The sequence below is a fragment of the Cynocephalus volans genome, chromosome 10, assembly GCF_027409185.1.
Source record: "Cynocephalus volans isolate mCynVol1 chromosome 10, mCynVol1.pri, whole genome shotgun sequence".
In the NCBI taxonomy this organism is placed as follows: Eukaryota; Metazoa; Chordata; class Mammalia; order Dermoptera; family Cynocephalidae; genus Cynocephalus; species Cynocephalus volans.
In genome coordinates, this window is record NC_084469.1 from 100,730,007 (window position 1) to 100,752,757 (window position 22,751).

The following is a 22,751-nucleotide window of genomic DNA, read 5'->3' on the forward strand; positions in this document are numbered from 1 at the left end:
GGAAAACATCGGTTTGTCACCATAAGCGTGATGTTAGCTGAAGGATTTTCATAGGTGAATTCTATCAGGTTGAGGAAGTTCACTCCTATTCCTAGTTTCCTGAGAGATTTTTCATTTGTTTTGTTTGTTTCAATAGATGTTAAATTGAAATTATTTAAATCATATATGATAACATCATAAATACGAAATAAGAATAGATTTGAAAAAGATGTGAAGGGCCTGTATACTGGAAGCTACAAAACGCTGCTGCAAAAAAAAATTAAAGAAGTCTGAAAATATGGAGCAGACTCAGTAATGTCAAAATGTCAATTCTCCCTAAATTGATATATAGATTCAATGCAACCCCTCAAAATCCCAGCAGACTTTTTTCTGTAGGAAATTAAAAGTTGAAAGAGACTAGAAGAGCCAAAACAACTGTGAAAAAGAAGAGCAAAGTCAAAGAATTTATGCTACCTGACTTCAAATGTTATTGTAAAGTCACAATAATTAAAGCAATGTGGCATTGCTGTAAATAAAGACAAGTACATTGATCAGTGGTCTCACACACAAATGGATGACTGATTTTTGCAAAATGTCCAAAGGTAATTCAGAGGAGAAAAAATAGTCTTTTCAACACAACGTATTGGAACTATTGGATATCTATATGCTAAAAACAAAAGAAAACAAAACACAAAACTTTGTTCTATATCTCCTGCCATGAACAAAAACTAACCAAATAGACTTAAATGTAAAAACTAAAACTATAAGTCTAGAGGAAAAATAGGTGAAAGTCTTTGTGATCTTGAATTAGGTAAAGATTTCCTACTTGACAGCTCAAAAAAAAAAAAATCCATAAAAGAACAAATTGAAATATTGGATTTAATCAAAATTTAAAACTTGTATTTTCAAAAGACATTGTTAAGAGAATAAAAAGACAAGCCACAGACTTGGGCAAATTATTTGTAAATCACATATGTGGTAAAAGGTTTATATCCAAAATATATAAAGGATTTTAAAAATCAATAATGAAAAACACAATAAAAATTGGAAAGGTTTACAAACAGATGGCAAATAAACATGTGAAAAGATGCTCAACCTTATTAGTCGTTAGGGAAATGAAAATTAATACCACAATGACTTTAACTATGCTATTTTAGAAGGACTATAATTAAAAAGACTAACAATACCAAGTATTGGCAGGAATGTGGAGGTGCTGGAATTCTTGTACAAAGCCGGTGTGATATTTAGTGTACAACCATGCTGGAAAACACTGGCCATTTCTGAATCGATTATTCATACACCTACCTGATGATTCATCCATTTCAATGCTTAGCATTTACCCAAGAGTAATGAAAACATGTCTATAAAAATATTTGCACGCAAATGTTCATAGCAATTTTATTGGCAGTAGTCAAAACCCGAAAACAACCCAACACACAAACAATGGAAGAATAGTACCCAGCAATAAAAAGTAATGAACTATTGATACAAAAAAATGAATGAATCTCAGAACAAGTATGCTGAATAAAAGAAGGCAGACAAAAGAAGAGTTTTATAAAGGGACATTAGAAAATTTTCACAGGTAATAGATATGCTCATTATCAATTTTGGTCATGATTTCTCAGATATACATATATATGTCAAAATGTTTAAAATTGTGCAGTTTAAATACATGCAGCTTATGGAATGTCAATTATACCTCAATAACTCTGTTAAAAATGACAACAAAAATGCCTTTTACAGTTGATTACACAGAATATATATGAGTAGTAGTAACTGTTGAATGTAACCTGCACGAGGAGAGTCAACATTCCATGAGCCATCCATAGAACTAGCCCTCAGCATTTGCATTTTTAATGTACATTCATTACATGATCACATGTATTTATTTATTTTTATTTTATTTTTTTTTTGTCGTTTTTTCGTGACCGGCACTCAGCCAGTGAGTGCACTGGTCATTCCTATATAGGATCCGAACCCGCGGCGGGAGAGTCGCCGCGCTCCCAGCGCAGCACTCTACCAAGTGCACCACGGGCTCGGCCCATAATCACATGTATTTATACAGGTAATGTTTATATCTACTCATATAAAGAAACTATCTTAACGAGCTTAAACGTGGTGTCAATCTTTCTGATATTTCAGTTAGGACAGAGTTTCCCTTAAATATACCAAAGAAGACTCAAGTCCTGTAACAGAAGGAAGGTGTGTTGAAGTGTGCAAAGTCCTTGAAAAGGATGTGAGCCAAGAAAGGTAAAAGGAAGAAGATAGCATCCATTTGGTCTCCCAGGGTGAGAGAACCAGCCAAAGCAAAGGTCGTCATCTCCCAGTCTTGCTCCTTAAGGATTTGTGTGGCCCTGTAATCACATGAGAGTAAAAGAGTTTGACTAATGAGGAACTTTGGATATTGCATCCCCAAGGGCCACAGAGACTTCAGATAGTCTGCCTGTGACCACTCGCTCAATGCCTTGCCCAGGTCGGTATGTAGCACACCTGACTTTAGTCTCCAGGGCTGTCATTTCTGCACAGGAGCTGGTCCCCACTGTCTTCCTGCGCTCTCTGATTAGAGACCCCCCATTCTTCTCCTTTACACCCAGGGAAGGACTGAACATCATTCCTTAGCATTGGCACCCAGGTAATTTCAAGTCCTCTAGCTTATGCTTTGCAAATAGTGACAGGTCTTTGGCTATGTCCATTTCTGGAAGCCGTGAGGTGAGGAGATGCTGAAGATGAGCAGAACTAGGTCATCTGTGAGGTGTCTGCTTAATTTCTCATCTTCATCTTCACATGTTTGCTTTATACCAGCACCCGAGCAACTCTTGTTCTGAAAAAATCTTACCGACCCTACAGCCCAGGGACTTCTTCCATTTCCAACAGCATCTACTCTCGCTCAATTTTGAAGGATGCTCTAAAATTCTCTAACATTTTCTTTAATTTATTTGGCAATGGGCAAAGAATTAGCACTTAGTGTTTGCATTTTTTGTGTTTCGTATTTGACAGCTTCTTTTTACTTTTCCATTCCTGACTCATAATACCCCTTTGTAGAGATCTTTGGTTTTGACACTGTTCCCTAATTATGAGTTTTCTGAGAGAGAGAAGGTAGAGAAAAAGACAGATTCCAAGACTACACTCCAGTCTACCCATTTCTCTTTATTAATCTATGAAATATTTAAAATTGTAAAAGGCAGAACAGCACAGAATAATAGAACAATTAAGCATTGCTGAATTTGCTGAAGTCAGAATTAAACTCAGGTGTGTCTGAGTTCACATCTCGATTGACACTGTGATTGTCAATAGAGATTTGTTACGTTTGGTTTTGGTTTTCTTGCTGGTTTGAGGTTTTGAAGAATGCTCAAGGAAACAGTCATGTATTGTTTCCTACTTTATTCCTATTAATTGGTACAGTGTGAGGAAAGAGTAGGTGTTCAGCAAATAAAATCTGGATATTCGGGTTGTAGGAGAGAAGAGGACAGACAGAAAGGAGGTTGAAGGAGGGAGAGAGATGCAGAAGACAGAGGGGAAGGTTAGTATTGTTCACTTCACAGTGTAGATGTAAAAGTTTTCTAAAATAAGGGATCCTTGTACATCTGTTATCTGTCCATCAGCTGTACTTTTCCCATCAGATTTCTCAGAAGCATGGAACTGGAAAACCAAACGGATGTACTAGAATTCCTCCTCCTCGGTCTCTCAGATGATCCTGAACTGCAGCCCCTTCTCTTTGGACTCTTCCTGACCACGTACCTGGTCACGGTGCTGGGGAACCTGCTTATCGTCCTGGCCATCAGCTCGGACTCCCACCTCCACACCCCCATGTACTTCTTTCTCTCCAACCTGTCCTTCATCGATGTCTGCTTCAGCACCACCACGGTCCCTAAAATGCTTGTGAACACCCAGGGACAGAGCAAATCCATCACTTACCCAGGGTGTCTCACTCAGGTCTGCTTTGTCCTGGCTTTTGCTGGGTTGGAAAACTTTCTCCTTGCAGCCATGGCTTACGATCGCTACGTGGCCATCTGCCACCCATTGAGGTACACGGTCATCATGAACCCCCGCCTCTGTGGCCTGCTGATTCTACTCTCCTGGCTCATTAGCGTTGTCGATTCCCTGCTGCACAGTCTGATGCTGCTGCGACTGTCCTTCTGCACAGACCTGGAGATCCCCCACTTCTTCTGTGAACTTGCTCAGGTCATCAAGCTCGCCTGTTCTGACACCCTCATCAATAACACCCTGGTGTATTCGGTGACGAGCATATTGGGTGGTGTTCCTCTCCTTGGCATTATTTCCTCTTATGTTCACATTGTATCTTCCATTCTGAGAATGCCGTCAGCGGGGGGGAAGTATAAAGCCTTTTCTACCTGTGGGTCCCATCTCTCTGTTGTGTCCTTATTCTACGGCACAGCTTTTGGGGTGTACATTAGTTCTGCGGTTATTGAATCTTCCAAGAAGACGGCAGTAGCCTCAGTGATGTACACTGTGGTCCCTCCCATGATGAACCCCTTCATCTACAGCCTGAGGAACAGGGACATGAAGGGAGCCTTGAAGAAACTCATTGGAAGAACATCTTTTCTGTAATTGTGTCATCTGCCTTGGACTTGGGCTTCTAGAATGAATCCAACTACAGGAATACAGGGGGTGGCAGAAAGTCAGACTTTCCCATCACCAGATTCTGATGCTACAACAGTAACGTACTGTAATGACTGAGGCTAGTTCAATTTAGGTTTGAAAAATGACTTTGCTCTTCCCAAGCATTGGGATTTTTGAACATTTGTGACATTTCTGAGCTTGATGTGTTGATCAGGTACCACAGAGGCACAACTGGAACAAAGGATTCTTGCTGTAGTAATGGGGGGGATGTTCTCAGGAGAATGTTAGTGATGGCAGGAGGACAGGACGTAGCAAGGGAAGGAGCTGAGTAAGGATTTTATTACAGCTAGAGGACGAGTCTCAGTCTGAATACATGGATAGTGCCGTGTGTATGGCTTCCCTGAATTATTCACATCTTAAGGCCTGTTTTTTACCCCCATGACATCCTGAGCTTTATCACTGGGTCTGTGACAATGACTTACCTTGACAGACCTCTGGCTGGCTGGGGTAGTTTTCTAGAGAATAAAGCAGCTATTCCTCGTTGGTCAACCCTGACAGCAGCTGGGTGTGAGCTCAGTGGTTGATAAATGGCTCTCTGCACAGCACCGACAGCTCCCCCACACTTGACTTCTGCATCCATGAAATTGGCATAAATACTTTGTTCCAGGATTTGACATAATTATGAGATGTTTGAACCAATCAGTGAGGATGCCTCCAGCTCGAATAAGAAAAAAAATACGAATATATATATGCTCTTACTCAAGTTAGCACTAACAAATGAGACAACCACTTTTAATAAATTAGAGTTCGTAAGATGTGCATCCAGGCGCATCACACTGGGTTCCAACCATTCTTCCGTGAGTTAGTTTCATCCTGGTGCTGGTTCCCCTCATGGTCACCAGATGCATAGAACAGTTGCAGGTATCATGTCCTCACATGACACCTAGAGTCAGAAAGCTATGTCTTCCTTGGGTCTTTTTTTTTTTTTTTTTAAACAGAGAGACCTTTCCAAGAAAACATTCCAAAAACATCCTCTCGCATATTATAGTCCAAAATTGATACTTATGCCCTTTTGTGAACTAATCCCTGATGAGGTGAGTGGGATTATTATGAGTGAATTAAACTAAGCAGCCAGGTGGTACATAAACCTTACCGTGAGTTAGAATCACCCAGAGAGATTTTTGTAACACAGTTTCATTTGTGAGTCAGCAGTGCGGAGTGAGCTCATGAATGTGCATTTCTAACTGGATTCTAGTTGGGGCCAGCATGAATGGTCTGAGGATTACCCTTTGAGTCACACTGATCTACAATATATTAACTGTGGGGAAATCATTTGGCACAATTTCTGGTAAACAGTAAGTGCTCAATAAAATTTGGTATGATTGTACTCCAAACCTAGTTCTCTCTTCTTGGGTCTTGTAATCCTTTTGCTTTCACATATTTTTTTTTTATGCCTTTGCTCCAGCAGTTAGCTTTGTTAGCTGTGATTTTAATATGTTCAGCATTTTTTGTAGATCTAGTAATATAATCACATAAGTAATTATTGGGCATTCAATCCTCAGGTTGATCGTATCTCCCTGGCAGTTCAGTTGCTTTCTTTGATTCCTTCTCGTTGATTAACTGCTAAAAGTGACTTCGACTTTTTCTCCTTCCTCCTTATGTCACCATTTCTGTTCATCTCAAGTAAAGTCCACACAATAAACAGGTCTGAATAAAACTGATGGAATCACTGCAGTCTTAGAGGGACTTTGCCGTGTGGGAAAGGTGTTGGGTGTAACACTAGAAAGAAGTGAAAAGAAAGTCACATTTATGTGCGATCATTTTTACATCAAGGAGATAATTGTCGTGAGAGTGGGTGGCTTCCAGGAAAATCAAGGCAGTTCCCAGAGAGTCTTCTGTTCTGGTCATTCCTGGTCCTCATTATTGTAGCACCACAGCTTCGGGACAGCTCCCAGATTGGCATTCAAGGCGTTTGATAGGGGATTTTATTACTTTTTTAATATTAACATTTGCTTGTGCACATTTGTGGGATACAGTGTGTAGTTTCCATACGTGCATATACTGCACAATGATTCATTTAGGGTAGACAGCATAGTTTGCACACATTAGTCCACCACTGTTTCTCCCCCAACCCCCAACATCTGGTGTCCATTATTCTAGTCTCTACTTCCATGAGAATCACTTTCCTTTTTTTTAGATTCCACATGAGTGAGATCGTGTGGTATTTGTCTTCCAGTGCCTGACTTACTTCACTTATCGTGATGATTTCCAGTTCCATCCATGTTGCTGCAAATGATAGAATATCATTTCTTTCTTTAGCTGAACAGTATTCCATTGTGTATATACCACAGTTTTTTAAATCCATTTGTCCATTGACGGGCATTTAAGTTGAATCCATCTCTTGGCTACTGTGAATAGCATTGCAATGAACATGGGAGTGCAGGTGTCTTTTCGATATATTGATTTCACCTCCTTTGGGTATATACCCAGCAGTGCATTAGTTGGGTCATAAGGTAGATCTATTTTTAGTTCTCTGAGGAGTCTCTATACTGTTTTCCACAATGGCTGTACAGGGATCGCTTCTCCTAATCATGTCTATAGAATAGATATCTGCAGCATCTGGGGTCCGAGTTAAAACTACACATCCCTTGACCTCACTTAAGCACTATTAACTCTGGAGCACTGGGCAGGTTCCTAGAAAACCGAGGTAAACAAGCACATCATGAGAGGTTAAAGTGCTCTAAATTCTAAGGATATTTTTAATTCTAGAATACTGTGTATAAATGACCTTTTATTCAATTTTATTTGTGAAATATATCATAGGTAAAGAGTGTGTGAAATATGTATCTGTGATTCTTACAGGATATTAGTATAATAAAAGTATATATATACATATCCACCACCTAAGTTGAAAAATAGAGCATTACGATCAACTTAGAATCCTTCTGTGGGACTATCAAAATCAAACCACCCTCAGTCTTTCCCAGAAAAAGCACTATCCTGAATTTTATGTAATATTAATCATTTTCTTTGCTATTCTTTATATTAGATCAAACCCTCTGAAAATGACAACATTTCACTGTTTTTGACCTACAGTATGATTTATAAATGTGCCTGTTTTAACTTGTTAAAAGTTGGATTTTAATATGATGTTGTATATCTCAAAATAGCTAGAACAGAGAATTTTGTTCATACCACAAAGAAATGACAAACGTTTGAAGTGATAGATGAACTAATTACCCTGATTTGATCACTACACAATGTATACATGTATCAAAACATTACATTGTACCCCATATATATGTTCAATTAGTATATGTCAATTAAAATAAAAATTGTAAAGTTAAATCTTAATGAATGCACTTGGTGTCTTCTTTTGCTCAACATGTTTTTGAGATTAACTCATTTTATTGCACATCGGAAGTTCATTTTCAATACTGTGTATTTTTACAAGATACATGATGATATCATGAAATAATTATCTTTTTTGGCAAAGAAATAGCACTTTTATTTATTTTATTGTCTATATTTAAGATGTAAAACATAATGTTGTGATAAGCATATACATAATGAGATGATTATTACAGTCAAGTAAATTAACATACCCATCATCTCATGTAGTTACTTTTTTTGGTGGTAAAAGTACATAAAATATAGTTTCTGAGAAAATTTCCAATATTTAACACAATAATAGTGATCTTTAAAAATTATTTTTAACAGTGATCTTTTTTGATATTGCTGGACATTTTAAAAGCATCGTTTCCAATTATAAAAATGCTACTTTGAATATTTTTGTACATGTCTCCTGGTGGAAATAAACCAATGTTTCTTCTATGTATAACTTACAGTTTGAAGCTTTTGACTATAAGGGAATACCTGTTCTACTTGGTGTTATTCCAAATATTACCGAACGCAGGTCCAGCTGCTCACCCACTTGAGAAGGAGAGAAAAAAAGACTCAGAATTCAAACGGTTGGTGTTAGAAAAGCAGACGTATTCAGCTGAAGGAGATGGTAGTCTGTCCTCTGTCCCATCTCAAAGACTTAGATTTACTGAGGGATTTTACAGGAGGGGGCAAGAGAAAGGAACATGTAAAGATGAAAATCAGGTGAGAAGGAGACGTGAGCTACAAGGGCTCCGTGTCTATGAGTCAGGTACAAGGTCTCACCAAAGCCTCGTCTGGTTTCTGTTCTTATCTTCACCATTATCTCAGGACCCTGCAAGATTTTGATTTGATCCGGAGTAGAATCAACTCTTCCGCAAAGTCTTTTGTGTATTTCTGCTTTGCAGAGCTCTGGTTGACTTGGCTGGTGCCCGAGGTCAGCTTCCAGTCATTTGGCCTTGATCTGTCCTCAAAACTCTACAGCTGGCTGCTTTGAAAGAAGGGAGGGAAGGAGGGAAGGAAGGAAGGAAGTTGGGAAAACTGAATATCCACATGCAAAGAATAAAGTTGGGCCCTTATCTTATACCATAGACAAAAATTAACTCAAAATGGATTAAAGACCTAAAAGTAAGACCTAAAACTATTAAACTCCTAGAAGAAAATATAGGGGAAAATGTCCATGGCATTGAATTTGGCAAAGATTTCTTGAATATGATACCAAAAGCACAAACAACTAAAGCAATAGACAAATGGAACTACATCAAACTTTAAAGGTCTTGTGTGTCAAAGGAAACAAACAGTGAAAATCCAGCCGATGGGAAGAGAGAAAATATTTTCAAACCACATACCTGATAAGGGATTAATATACAGACTATATAAAGAACTCATATAATTTAATAGCAAAAAACAAAATAACCTGGTTTAAAACGTGGGCTTTAACAATCATTTCTCTAAAGAAGATATACGAGTGGCTAACAAGCATATAAAAGATGCTCAAACCACTAATCATTAGAGAAACGCAGATCAAAGCCACAGTGAATTATCCCACATATCCATTAGGAAATCTACTGTAAAAACAAAACAAAACAACAACAACAAAACAAGAACAGAAAATAACAAGTCTTGGTGAGAATGTGGAGAAATTGGAACCTGTGTGCACTGCTGGTGGGGTTGTGAAGTGGTGTAGCCACTATGGAAAACACTGGAGGTTCTTCAGAAAATTAAACACAGAACTGCCATATGATTCAGCAATCCCACCTGTAGGTATATATCCAAAAGAACTGAAAGCAGTGTCTCAAGAGCTATCTGAACACCCATATTTATTGCAGCATTATTTGCAGTAGCCATAAGGTGGAAGCAACTCAAATGTCCATCATTGAATAAATGGATGTACAAAATGTGGTATATCCATAGAAAGAAATATTACTCAACCTTGAAGAAGGAGTAAATCCTGTCGCATGGAAGACTGCAACATGGAAGAACCTTGAGAATATTATACTAAATGAAGTAAGCCTGTCACAATAAGACAAATACACTGCCTTTGTATGAGCAGTCAAATTCTAGAAATGGAAAATAGAATGGTGATTACCAGGGGCTGGGGGAGAGGGGGATGAGGAGCCGTTCAGTGGGGATAGAGTTTCAGCTTTGCAAAAAGGGAAAGCTCTGGAGACCTGTTTCACTGTAATGTGAACATACATAACATTACTGAACTATACACTTAAAAATGGTTAAGATGACAATTTTTATGTTATACCTTTTTTACCACAATTAAAAGTTTAAAAAAAATTATTTTAGAAAAGAAAATTTTCAAAAGAGGGTACATTTCATAGCCACCACCCTTTCAGATTGTTCTCTGGGGTATCTGTTTGATCAACAAGTTATCTGGATATATATTAACCCAAGGCTTTACTTGAATAAAAGATCTATTTGTCCTCTCAAAAAATAAAAATAAAAAGATAAAAAATAAATAAAAAGAGGGTAAAGAAAATGATGAAATAGAGGGGAAGAGCATGAAAGCGATCAAATCCAACCTTGACAATAAGGATTTAGAGCATCAAGTCCTTCACTTACTTACTTTTATTTTGGCCTTGAACCCTGCACCTTGACGTCATCAGCCCACGCTCTTACCACCCGAGCTCACTGGCCACCCTCTTCTTTTACTAAATGTCCCAGGAAATTAGTTCTATGGTTTAGGGTTTGTCGTCATGTGACAACAATGCCCTTACCTTTATAATGACTAATTCTTTTCTGTTAGACCAGGGTTTCTCAATCCTGCCATTAGTGACATGTGGGCCTGAACAATCCTCTGTCATGGGGTGTGGGGGATAACTGTCCTGTGCATCGTAAGATATTTAACAGCATCCCTGACCTCTACCCAATAGATGCTGATAGCACCCTCCTCAATTGTGACAAATGTCTCCACACACTGCCAAATATCTGCAGAGGGACAAAATCATCCCAGTTGAAAACAACTCGTAGGCTCTTTTTGCCTCAATGCACTAGGGAGCTTTACATTTAGGAATGTCACTCACATTTAAACAATGGAAAAAGTATAGAGAGGCTAGCACAATTTCAAGGTGATTCTCCTCCAAGGTCTATGATGTCTACCCAAGGCTGAACCTCAGGTTAATTTCTACTCCAGGTACAGAATTCTTACCAACTGGGGCTCTCAAAGACAGGTGATTCCCCTGTAAGTGGCAAGAGTTGCCCACAAACTGGTCACATCCCAGAGTTTATTGCTGGAGGGTGCATGAAACCACCCATCTCATTCCACACGCCTCAGGTGAACATTGTGGTCACATTATAGGTCTTATCCCAGGACAGAGCAGATAAACTCTTTTGTCTGGGTGTACATAGCTCTTTTCCACATTATAATATAATTGTGTCTCTATAATGTCATAATTGTGTCTGTCTAATTGTAATATGGTACATAATTGTGTGTGTCTAATGTCATCCAAGAAAAAGAAAGTGATACATATACTTGGAATGACATAAGGTTAGACAAATAGATACAGGCACTTTCTGGATGTCAGTAGTAAGAACCATTACAGTCAGCCCATCATGGAAAATTCCAGTAAGACAGAAATTTTATCTGTTTATCCCACATGATGTGGGGCTCCCCCCCCCGCCATATTTACTCAATTTTTATTTTTTAATAGTTTTAGGCTGTCATAGAAGTTGCAAAATCATACTGACATTTCCCGCGTACCCTTTACCCAGCTTTGCCCAGTGATAACATTATCTTCTACAACCACAGCATATTATCAAAACCAGAAAATAGACATGAGAACGATGCTAAGAACTAAACTAAATTTCTTATGGAAATTAAACGAGGGTTTCTTTTTAAGGAAGCACAGAAAAAGACAGACCTCACACATTTAGACTGGATCAGATTAAATCCTTAGTGGATCAAAGCTTCATTGCATTAAAGAGGAAATATCCACACTTGGAGATTAAAAAATAAATAAAAGAAATCACTCTGGGGCACTAAGTTTAATGTCTGAGACATACAAATTCCATGCTAATTAAAAGACGTTCCATTTAATATATGCATCAATCTTCTTATTAAATGTATTGATACGGCAGCTCTCAACCTGGACTGTGCTTTATTTAGGATCTCCTGTGGTGCTTTTGAAAGTCTCAGTGTGTAAGCACCACACCAGACCAATGAAATAAAAGTCTCTGGTGGTCAGATCCAGGTAGTACTTTTTTAAAGATTCCCCAATGATTCTAATCTGCAGCCAAGGTTCAGAATCACTGTTCTAATAGATTTTGCAACTTAAAAAAATAAAGACAAGTTGATGTGATCTGAAGCTAACAATGAGTTTGATTGGGAGACAGACTTTCCACTGAGATTCACATAGAGGCGCATAGGAAAGGGGGGAGAGGGGGAGCGGGAGGGAGGTTGGGGGATAATTGGGAGGGGGCAAAGGGTACAAAAGTAATTTCTGGTAATGGGCATGTCCCCAGTATGAATCTGGCCCTCACGTCATGGGCAGGAGGGGGGACAATTAGCTTTGTATCTCATGAATATTCTTAATAAATAAATAATAATAATAATAATAAAATAGAGGCACACAGCTAAAGGGATCTATGTATTTTCTAATGCCCTCCAAGATTGTTTTGATTAGGTCCCTTTAGATTCAAAGAAAAGGAAGAGGACCAAATAAAGGAGGGGACAACCAGAGGGCACTTGTGAGCCAATGTCACGTGACACTGACTGTCAGAGAAAAATTTGATATTCACAGAGTGTTTAAGATAACAAAAGGCATCTTCTTTATAATTCTGGACTCTACCTGTCTAGTCTCAGTAGTACAGTCATTCCCCTTATCCAAAGTTTTCTTTTCCGCAGTTTCAGTTACCCGAGGTCAACAGCAGTCCAAAAATATTAAATGGAAAATTCCAGAAATAAACAATTTGTAAATTTTAAATTGTATGCCACTCTGCGTGCCATGGTGAAATCTCATGCTGTCCTTATCTGTCCTGTCTGGAACTCGAATTGTCCCTCTGTCCAGCATATTTACCTAGTAAATGCTACCCACACATTAATCACTTAGTAGCCCTCTGGGTTATCAGATCACCTGTCTAGGTGAGACAGAATAGGGCTAGGCTTGTGAACCAAACTCACTCCATTTTCCCTGCAAAGGACACTTTGTCACTTTTCCCCTGCACAGTCATGAGAACCCCCATGGCACACGATTATCCCATGACCTACCCTGATGAAATAAATGGTGATAAGAGGGGAACAGATATTCACTGAGTTGCAAAACCCTTCCCCAAGACTTGTTTCCCGTAATTGTAAAAACTGAGTTACAAATTAACCTTAAGACCCCTTTAGGAGTTCCCACATGCACACAAAGCTTAAAGATAACCACTACAATGACACTCCTGAGGTGACTATAATGAACACCACCATCTTGAACCTACTGAGCAGGTGCAAGGACAAAAGCCCTAACTGAGCATGCCCCCATGATGCCACCAGGAAGAACCAAATGGACCACCCCCAGTGATGCTGGCCTGCACCCCTTAACCCCTTTCCCTGTAAAGAACCCTGAACCGCTCCCCTCAGGGAGCTAGCTTTCCTGTAGCTACCCCTTTATACATAAATCTATCTCTTCCTTTAATAAAATGTCGCTTGCTTTACTGCTGGGTGCATTGTTCATTTCTATGACTTTGGGACCCAAGAGCCTAATTCAGTAACAGAGATGTAGCAGTGCATGTGTTCAAGTAATTCTTATTTTACTTAATAATAACCCTTATGTTACTTAACAATAATAAGCACAAAAGTAGTGATGGCAGCAATTTGGGTATGCCAAAAAGAAGCCTTGAAGTGCTTCCTTTAAGTGAAAAGGTAAAGTTTCCAACTTAGCAGGAAAAGAAAAAAAATTGTACGCTGAGGTTGCAAATATCTATGGTAAGAACAAATCTCTTATCCATAAAATTGTGAAAAAGAAAAAAGAAATCATGCTAGTTTTGTGGCCACACCTTAAAGAGTAAAAGGTATGGCCACAATGCATAATAAATGGTTGGTTAAGACAGAAAAGGCATTAAATTCATGGGTAGAAAACATGAATAGAAACAGGGTCAGTACTACTGTAACCCAGAGTCTCCTAAATGCCCAGGTACTGGCTGCTGCTAAAAGGTCCAAAACAGGAAGTGAAGTGAACTGGTCATGATACTTTGTTCTGAGTTTCTGTTCTTGCAGGAGGTGGCAGGAAGTCACGATTCATGAAACTCTAGACTACCCTCAAAACATACCAGCTGAAACTGAAATATGAGCCTCAGAGATGAACTTTGGTGACTCTCTGCCCAAGGAGGAGCCAAGATCTCCACACTCACTTGCCCCTATTTTATGTCATGGGTTAACTGTGACAGGAAGTTTCAATTGGCCACCTATGGACTGTAATGTGTCCTAGCCAAGGACTCAAGGTTTAGCCCCTGTGACAACTTCCGGAGGTCCTACTGTTGTCCAAAGGCCACATTTTTTCCTGGGTCCAAATGCAATTTTGAGCTTCGGAACTGACCAATGAACTGTGTCCCATAACCAACCAATCCAAATTGAACAAGCTTGTGTCCTTCATTTACATGAGAGAACGTCAGTGAGAACTGGAGCAAGAAATTAGGTGGGAACTTTGGCTATATAGGATGACTCCTTTCCCTCGTTTGGGGAGACACTACTTTGGGAGTGATCACCAATGTTCTCCTTACTTGCAAGTAATAAAAAATTTTCCTCCTACCCTGGTCCTGGATGTGCCCTCCAAGGGACAGACCCCCATTGTCTAGTAACACTTTCTGCAGTTTCCATCATCTACTGGGGGTCTTGGAATGTATTCCCTTCAGATAAGGGGGAGGTGCTTTCACTGTAGTCACATTATAATTAGACACAAAGGAGGAACATCAAAGAGTTAACAAAGGAACTTAAGCTCCTTACCTAAAGATGTCATTACTACAAAGTAAATTTGAGTGCAAGTTTCTATCACATTCAATTAGAACACCTCGTGAGTACTGAAAACAACATCCTGAGAAAATGCAAAAAGATGGTTAAGCCCCTAGAAATTAAGATCTTGAACCAACTAAAATAGCTTAGTTACCAAACCTAACAGCTGGCTCATTAAGACTCATATCAAGATCCTCGCTCCATTGCAACCATTGATCCAAAACTATTGTCTCATAAGCTTTGCTCTGTGCCAACTAGTGCCCTGCCTTACAGATCCTGCCTTAAAATTACCCAGCCCAGGTATTAAAACCCTATAAATATCCTTCTCTGACTTCCCCCTTTTGAAATGCTATTGAGATTCTTTTGAGATAGTGCCCCCCTTGTTACCCCAGGTCTAGTAAGCCTGTTTGTTCTACAGTATTTTCTGGTGAGGTATTGGGGAGTCATCAGTTGATAATTGCTTCAGGATTAATGGTTGCATTACACTTTTTAAGTCCATATGGCTCGAGGGCACTTCTTATAAACTAACTTAAGTCTAGTGATGACAAAATTCAGAACAGCTATACGTCTGAAATGAGGAGGCTTCATTTAGCATGGGCTAGGAGGTACAGAAAAATAGATGGAAAATTCTAGAATGCATGGAGTTTAAACATCAGGCTTCTAACTAACACATGGATCAAGGAAGAAATCTCAGTAGAGGGGAAAATTATGTTAAGTGAAATAAACCAGACAAGGAAAGAGAAATACTGCATGTTCTCATTCATAACTGGGTGGGAAGGAAGGAAGGAAGGAAGGAAGGAAGGAAGGAAGGAAGGAAGGAAGGAAGGAAGGAAGGAAGGAAGGAAGGAAGGAAGGAAGGAAGGAAGGAAGGAAGGTTCAGGTGAAGGGCATGAAGAAAAATCATGATTTGTAATAATGAATATGCTAATAATAAATACTATATTTTTAAAATTTAAACATACTTTGAACTAAATAAAATGAAAACACAATTTACCAAAATTTGTGGATGCAACAAAAGCAGTGTTTAGAGGAAAATTTATAGCATTGGATGCATAGATTAGAAATGAAGATATAAAATTGATCATCTAAGCTTTCACCTTAGGAAACTAGAAAAAGAGGAGCAAATTAAATCCAAAGTAAGCACAAGAAAAGAAATAATAAAAACTTAGAGCAGAAATCAATGAAATTAGAAACAAGAAATTAATGGAGAAAATCAATGAAACCAAAGTCTGGTTCTTTGAAAATATCAATAAAATCAATAAACCTGTTGCCAGGCTAAGAAAAAAAAGAGATAATACAAATTACTAATAACAGAAATGAAAGAGGGGACATCACTATAGATACCACAGACATTTACAGGATGATAAAGGAATATTATGAACAACTCTGTGCCCACAAATTTGATAACTTGGTGAAATGGACCAATTGCTCAAAAGATGCAATCTGCCAAAATTCACACAAGAAGAAATAAACAATCTGAACAGCCCCATATCTATTTTAAAAATTGACTTGATAATTAATAACCTTCCAAAACAGAAAGCATCAGGCCCAGAGTTCACTGATGAATTCTACCAAACATTTAGAGAAGAAATTATTCCAGTTCTCTGCGATCTAGAAGATAGATGCAGAAGGAATACTCCTGACTTATTCTATGAGGCCAGCATTCCCTTAATAGCAAAACCAAACAAAGACATTACAGGAAGAGAAAACGATAGACCAATATCTCTCATAAACATAGATGCAAAAATCCTTAACAAAATACGAGCAAATTGAATCCAAAAACACATTTTAAAGAATTATACACCATATAATGCACCATAATTAAGTGGGATTTATCCCACGTGTGCAATGCTGGTTTAACACTTGAGTAAACTAACGTAATCAATAACATCAACAGGCTAAGGAAGAAAAATGAAAAAGATTTCCCCCCAATATAGCTGTTTTCCATAATCTTATTTTTTGGCAGGAATGCTGGTATTGTTTCTCTGTTTTACAGAATTACCGAATAACACCAGTAAATTGATATCATTGGGAACCAGGAATTTCAGAATGGAGAAAGGAATCCCAGATGAAACAACAACGCTGTAAATTAAAACCCCTATGATCCCTGATTTGAATTGAAATGATCTGTATGAACACGATGTATTTTATCTTTAAAAAGTACGTATTTCCTGATGTCCATCAACAGATGATTGGCTGAAGAAAATGTGGTGTATACACAATGAAATATTACTCAGCCACAGAAAAGAAGGAAATTGCACCATTTGCAGCAACATGGATGAGCTTGGAGAGAATTATGTCAAATGAAATAAGCCAGACACAGAAAGAGAAATAACACACGTCCTCACTCATACGTGAAAGCTAAAAATGTTGATGTCATAGTAGAGAGTAGATTAGTGGTTACTAGAGACTAGTAAGGGGAGGGGTAAAGGGGTGGGAGAGGACAGTCAATGGATACAAAGGTGCAGAGAGACAAGAGGAATAAGACCCAGTGTTCTACAGCAGCACAGGTGGACTACAGTCCACAACAATCACTGCATAACGTTAAGTCACTGGTTGAGAGGATGTTAAATGCTCCCCACACAAAGAGGTGACAATGTTTGACATGCCATCATGTCAAAACACGTTATGCTAATTATCCTGATGTGATCATTGCACACTGTATGAATATATCCAAATATCACATTGTACTCCATAAATATGTGCAATAATTGTGGGCCAATTAAGAAAAAATAAATGAAAAAAAAAAAGGAATTTCAGAGACAGAAGTAGATTAGAGGTTACCAGAAACGGGGGCTGGTAGTGGTGGGGAATAATAATAATAATGAGAAGTTATTGATAAATGGGTACAGGCTGTGTTTAGGATGACAAGAATGTTTTGGAAATAGGTAGAGTAGTAGCCACACAGCATTGTAATGTAATTAATTCCACAGAACTGTATGTTTAAAAATGCTTAAAATAGTGATCCTTATATATGTTTTACCACATTTTTTCCCTAAAAGTATATCCTAGCTCTGTCTCCTGAAATGACTAGAAATAATGGCCAACCAAGGAGCAAGGAATACAACCGGGACCCCATTTGTGGCTTCGAAACATCATTTTTTCCAGGATCTAGGCTCTTGGAAAAATGGTTGATTCCAGGTCTGAGGTTGAAAATATCCCAGGTGAGACTATCGTTCCTTCCTGTGGGATGTGTCACTGACACAGCCTATTGAAGTCATGTCAAAAGGGTTCAAGGGCCAATTTAAAGCCTCTTACTGACAAAATATAAGACAATATGAGCATTAACCAAACAAATAAGTGTAATGAAGGAACCCATATACAATGTTAAAAAGCCATGAATTCATAATGATCGTTTTAAAAACAGGGAGAAAGGAAATCCACTCATTGGTTACATTTGGGAAAAGGTAGGAAAGCTGATAAATAAATTGAAAGAATCAAAAGATTCAAACATTTGTGCTGACGAGCCTATATAAACAGTATCTCAGGGTAAACAGAGTTAATGAGCATTATACACCATATAATGCACCAATGTTTACTTTTGTGGAAGTATTCCAGGAGGTAAATGAAGGTCTGGTAGAACATCCTTCGTTTGCATTTCATTTTGAAATTATGGATCTAAGCAATGATTCTGAATGTCTGCTAGTAACACACACACACAAAATACCTTTTCTTGAGGAAGGTTCACAACACAACCTACAGAGTATCCTTCCCCTCAAAAAGCAATCCTGAACCTAATTAAGTATCTACATCTAAACACCAATTTGCAATTACAATTTATAAGGGACACATATCAATTACATACGAAAGCAGATGGCAAAATTCAGACTGTGTATTCAACAAGAAAACCATAAAGGGGATAAACAAGAGGCAGAAAAACCTGTAGATTAAAAACAATATATGACAACGATCAACCAATTGTAATATATGCACATTATTTAGATTCTTATGTGAAAAACTGAAAATTTCTGAGGCAGTTTGGGTAATTTGAGTAGTAACTTTATATGTGATAACATTATGTAATTCTTATTAATGTCTTAAAGTAAAATAATGGTATTGAGGCTATGCTTTCAAAAACAGGTTTTACTTTTTGGAGAAACACTGAAATCATGTGATATGTGGAATTTGCTCTGAAATAATCTAGGGAGAGAGGCCAAAGTAGGTAAGGTGCAGATGAAACAAGGTCCTGAATTGGTCATCGTTGAAGCTGAGTGATGAATCCATGGGATTTATTAAATTAAGCTCATGTATGTGAAAAATTGTCAGTTTTGTGAGTCATAAATGTTAGAAAATTGGCAATTACATATGGCTCAACCTAGTACTATGCTTTCTTCTTTTTTCTATGTTTGGGTATTGCCATAACTGAAGGTTTTTAAGAACTGGGTTTTACCATAGCAATCAGTTTGATGGGTGTTTATTGAGTAAACACACAGCCCAATAACCTGAGGATGCTGTGGATTGAATCGTGTCCCCCAAAGTCCATGTATTAGAAACTTAAACCCCACTGTGACAATGTTAAGAGGATGAGAAATCCTATTTTGGTAATTGAAAGGTGGGGCCTTGAAGAGTTGATGAGATTATGAGGACCCTGCCCTAGAAAATGGATTAATACTTTGATGGTTTAATGGTGGTCATGGGCATGGTCTGAGGGCTTTACAAGCAGAGTGCATGAGGAGCTTTCTCAAAATAAGATATTCTGTCACACCCAAAGAATATGCTCACTAGATATGTGTCCTGGACTTTGGACTTCCCAGCCTCCAAAACTGTAATCAATAAAGATTGTTTCTTTACAAATTACCCAGTTCCAGGTATTTTGTTATAAGCAACAGAAATTTTCTCATACAGGAAATGACCTTACAAAACGGAATTTCCTAAAAATGCAAAGGTAGAGACTCCTAGCAGTGCCACACTGACACCAACACTCAGTGAGGATCTGTCTGCAGACTCAGCTAGCCGCCCTCTTTGTGTGCGCCCATCAGGGAAGACTCTAATTTCCCTATTGGCAAAAGTGGAAGAAAGCCGTGATGGCTGTACAGAGAGTTGTCCTATTGAGGTTAAGTGGGGATGGAAGAAGCCTGTTTCCAGATGATAGATCACTGTGTGGATGGAGAAGGATGTTTGGATTGTTTTTCTTGGTTCTCGAAGTGATGAGGAATGCTGGCTTCAAAGAAGAATGGAATCTTCCTCTGTAAGAAGCCCTGAGCCATGGGAAGACAGACCTTAGGAGAAAAGGAGAGTTTGTTCCCCAAGGAGAGGATGCAGAACAAGTGGAGAAACTACAGGCTGTCCCTCAGCTGCCTCCTGAAGATCTAAAATTGTCCCTACTGTAGTGTCTCAGCCCCCATAGGAAACTGAACTATTTGGGGAACAGAAGTGAAACTGGACCATTTGTCTAACAAGGAGCTTTGGGAATTGAGGTCTTATTGGTCCAGATATTGTAAATATTCCTTCAGATCCTACAATCTACTCCCCAGTCCAGCTTTTTCTTCTCTGGGCTAGTAGGATGCCTACCTATGCATCTATGAGTCATCCTTCTGGCCCCAAGATCTAACTTCATCCCTTCATCTCTTTCTGGAAGCAGAGTAAGCATCTTTGCTGTTCATCACAAGGGAGGAAACTGTGTCAGTTTAACTCATGCCTGAGTGACGGTGTCAAGAAGAGGAAAGATGTCCCAGTAAGTGACTTGAGAGAGAGAGAGACAGACAGAGAGAGAGACAGAGAGAGACACAGAGAGACACAGAGAGAGAGAGACAGAGAGACAGAGACAGAGAGAGAGACACAGAGAGAGAGACACAGAGAGAGAGAGACACAGAGAGAGAGAGACAGAGAGAGAGAGACAGAGAGAGATAGAGAGAGAGAGACAGAGAGAGAGAAAGAGAGAGAGAGAGAGACTGGATAAATGTTGTCAGAACTAGTGAGGGGCAGGCTTTATGATCTCAGAGACACTGAAGGATTCTTTTTATAAAAATTGGTTATGAATATTCGTGAGATACAAAGCTGCTTGTCACCTCTCGTGCCCAAGATGTGAAGGCCAGATCCATACTGGCAGCATCCCCTTTACCACAAATTGCGATTGTACCCTGTGTTCCCCACCCAGTTATCCCCAACCTCCCTCCCCAGTTATCCCCAACCCACCCCTTTCCCCCAGTCACTGGAAGACTCTACGTGACCAAATCGGCACCCAGTTCTCAGCCCAGAATCCAAGGGCGACTCATGCACTCAGCTCCACTTAGTCCCACTGGGTTTCCGTCAGACCTTTTCCAACAACCGTGACTTGTAGCACCATCCTGTTAGCATCTGGACATTCTTTCTCCAGCCAACTCGAGCACCTGAAAGAAAAGTGATATTCCCACCACAGTTATGAAGGCAGAAGTTTGGGTTATTCCATTGCTGGTCTCTGAAGCCTTTGGAGATTCCTGATCTGCCCCAGCTAAGAGAGCCCAGACACAGAGCCCAGGGGTCCAGATGGGATGGCAGAAGCAGTGCTTCCATAGAGAAGCTCACCAGGAGGATTAAGGGAAAACATGATTCTTCCAGGTCCTGAGACTTAGAAATTTCTCAAGAGCTGTCAGGGAGAGAGAGGGACAGGGTAAGTGGGGGAAAGCTTAGGTGTCAGGGAAGGAGGATGACTGAGATCAGTTCATTGATTTAGTTAATAATTTAATTAAAGGGCATTCACTAGTTCCTCTTGGGCTGTAAAAAAATTTCTGACTGTTAGTTGATGTATGTAACTGTGAGGTGAATTGCTGTCCTTGCTGCAGAATGACATAGACCTCAATCTGATGTCAGGACACACTATTGTGTTTCTCATTGGAAACCACCTTTGACATGGGGTCGTATAGACAGGGATTTGATGGAGGATGATAAGGGGGAAAGGAACTTGAGGAAGATGTACTGCAGAGAGGCAGTGGATCAGTGGAAAGGCTGGGAGCTTTGGACTCAGCCGACATGCACTCGGAACCAAGCTCAATCACTCAGCGTCTGTGGGAGCTTGTACACATTCTGTCTCCTCTTAGAGCCTCAATCATCTCATCTGTAAAATGGGGATCCTCACCCCTGCGTCACGGTTTATTAGGATGATATGTTATATATGGAAAGTGTCTATTACAGTATTTGGCACTTATTCAAATTTTATTGAAACTGTGGACTGTGAAAAAGCATGGAGGCAGGAAATGGCAGGAAAGGATGAATTTTGAAGGGAATCAGCATATTGCCCCAAATAGCTGGAATAAAATATACTTCTAGGAGGGTATTAGTAGGTAAGATAAGTGTAGACTTGCAAAAGATCCAGGAGATTTTTTAATGTCATGGTAAACATTTGAGCTTTGCTCAGTGGACCGTAGTGAGCTACTCAAGGCTGTTGTGTAGCTTTTCCAAAAATCACTGCGTGACTCGGCTGTATTTCCTGAGTGCTCCTATAGTCCTCAGGGTGATCCTCTCTTAAGGCCATTTCACCATAACTTGATAAATGTCTCAGAGTCTGTCTCCCTCACTAAACTGTGAATTCGTTCATTCATTCCTGGTTCATGAGATATAGAGATCAGCAGTACACATTCTACATTCAGAGTGCTAGCGTTAATTCTGCCACCTACTCTTTCTGAAACTCTATTTGATTTTATTAATTTCATTGTGCCCCCATTTCTTTTTATGTGCAACAGCAATCAATGACTTGTTGTAAGGAGAAAATTAGCAATGAACTTAGAACAGTGCCTGGCACTATAGAAAGCATTCAATAAAAAACAGAATCATTATTTATTCATGCATATATTGAATAATTGTGTTTATGCCTTCTATGTCCCAGACAAGATTCTGGCCACACAAATGAATGAGTAATACCCTATTTCAAGTATCTTGAAGACAGAATCTGTGTATT

General features: G+C 39.0%; 1 protein-coding gene across 1 annotated transcript; it reads left to right on the forward strand.

Annotated features, from left to right (window-relative positions):
* The first annotated feature begins 3,600 nt into the window (after positions 1-3,600).
* On the forward strand, positions 3,601-4,548 carry LOC134387859 (olfactory receptor 7G2-like). Its single transcript, XM_063110405.1, has one exon. It carries the CDS (start codon positions 3,613-3,615, stop codon positions 4,546-4,548), a length of 936 nt encoding a protein of 311 aa, XP_062966475.1. The 5' UTR covers positions 3,601-3,612.
* Positions 4,549-22,751: the final 18,203 nt, after the last annotated feature.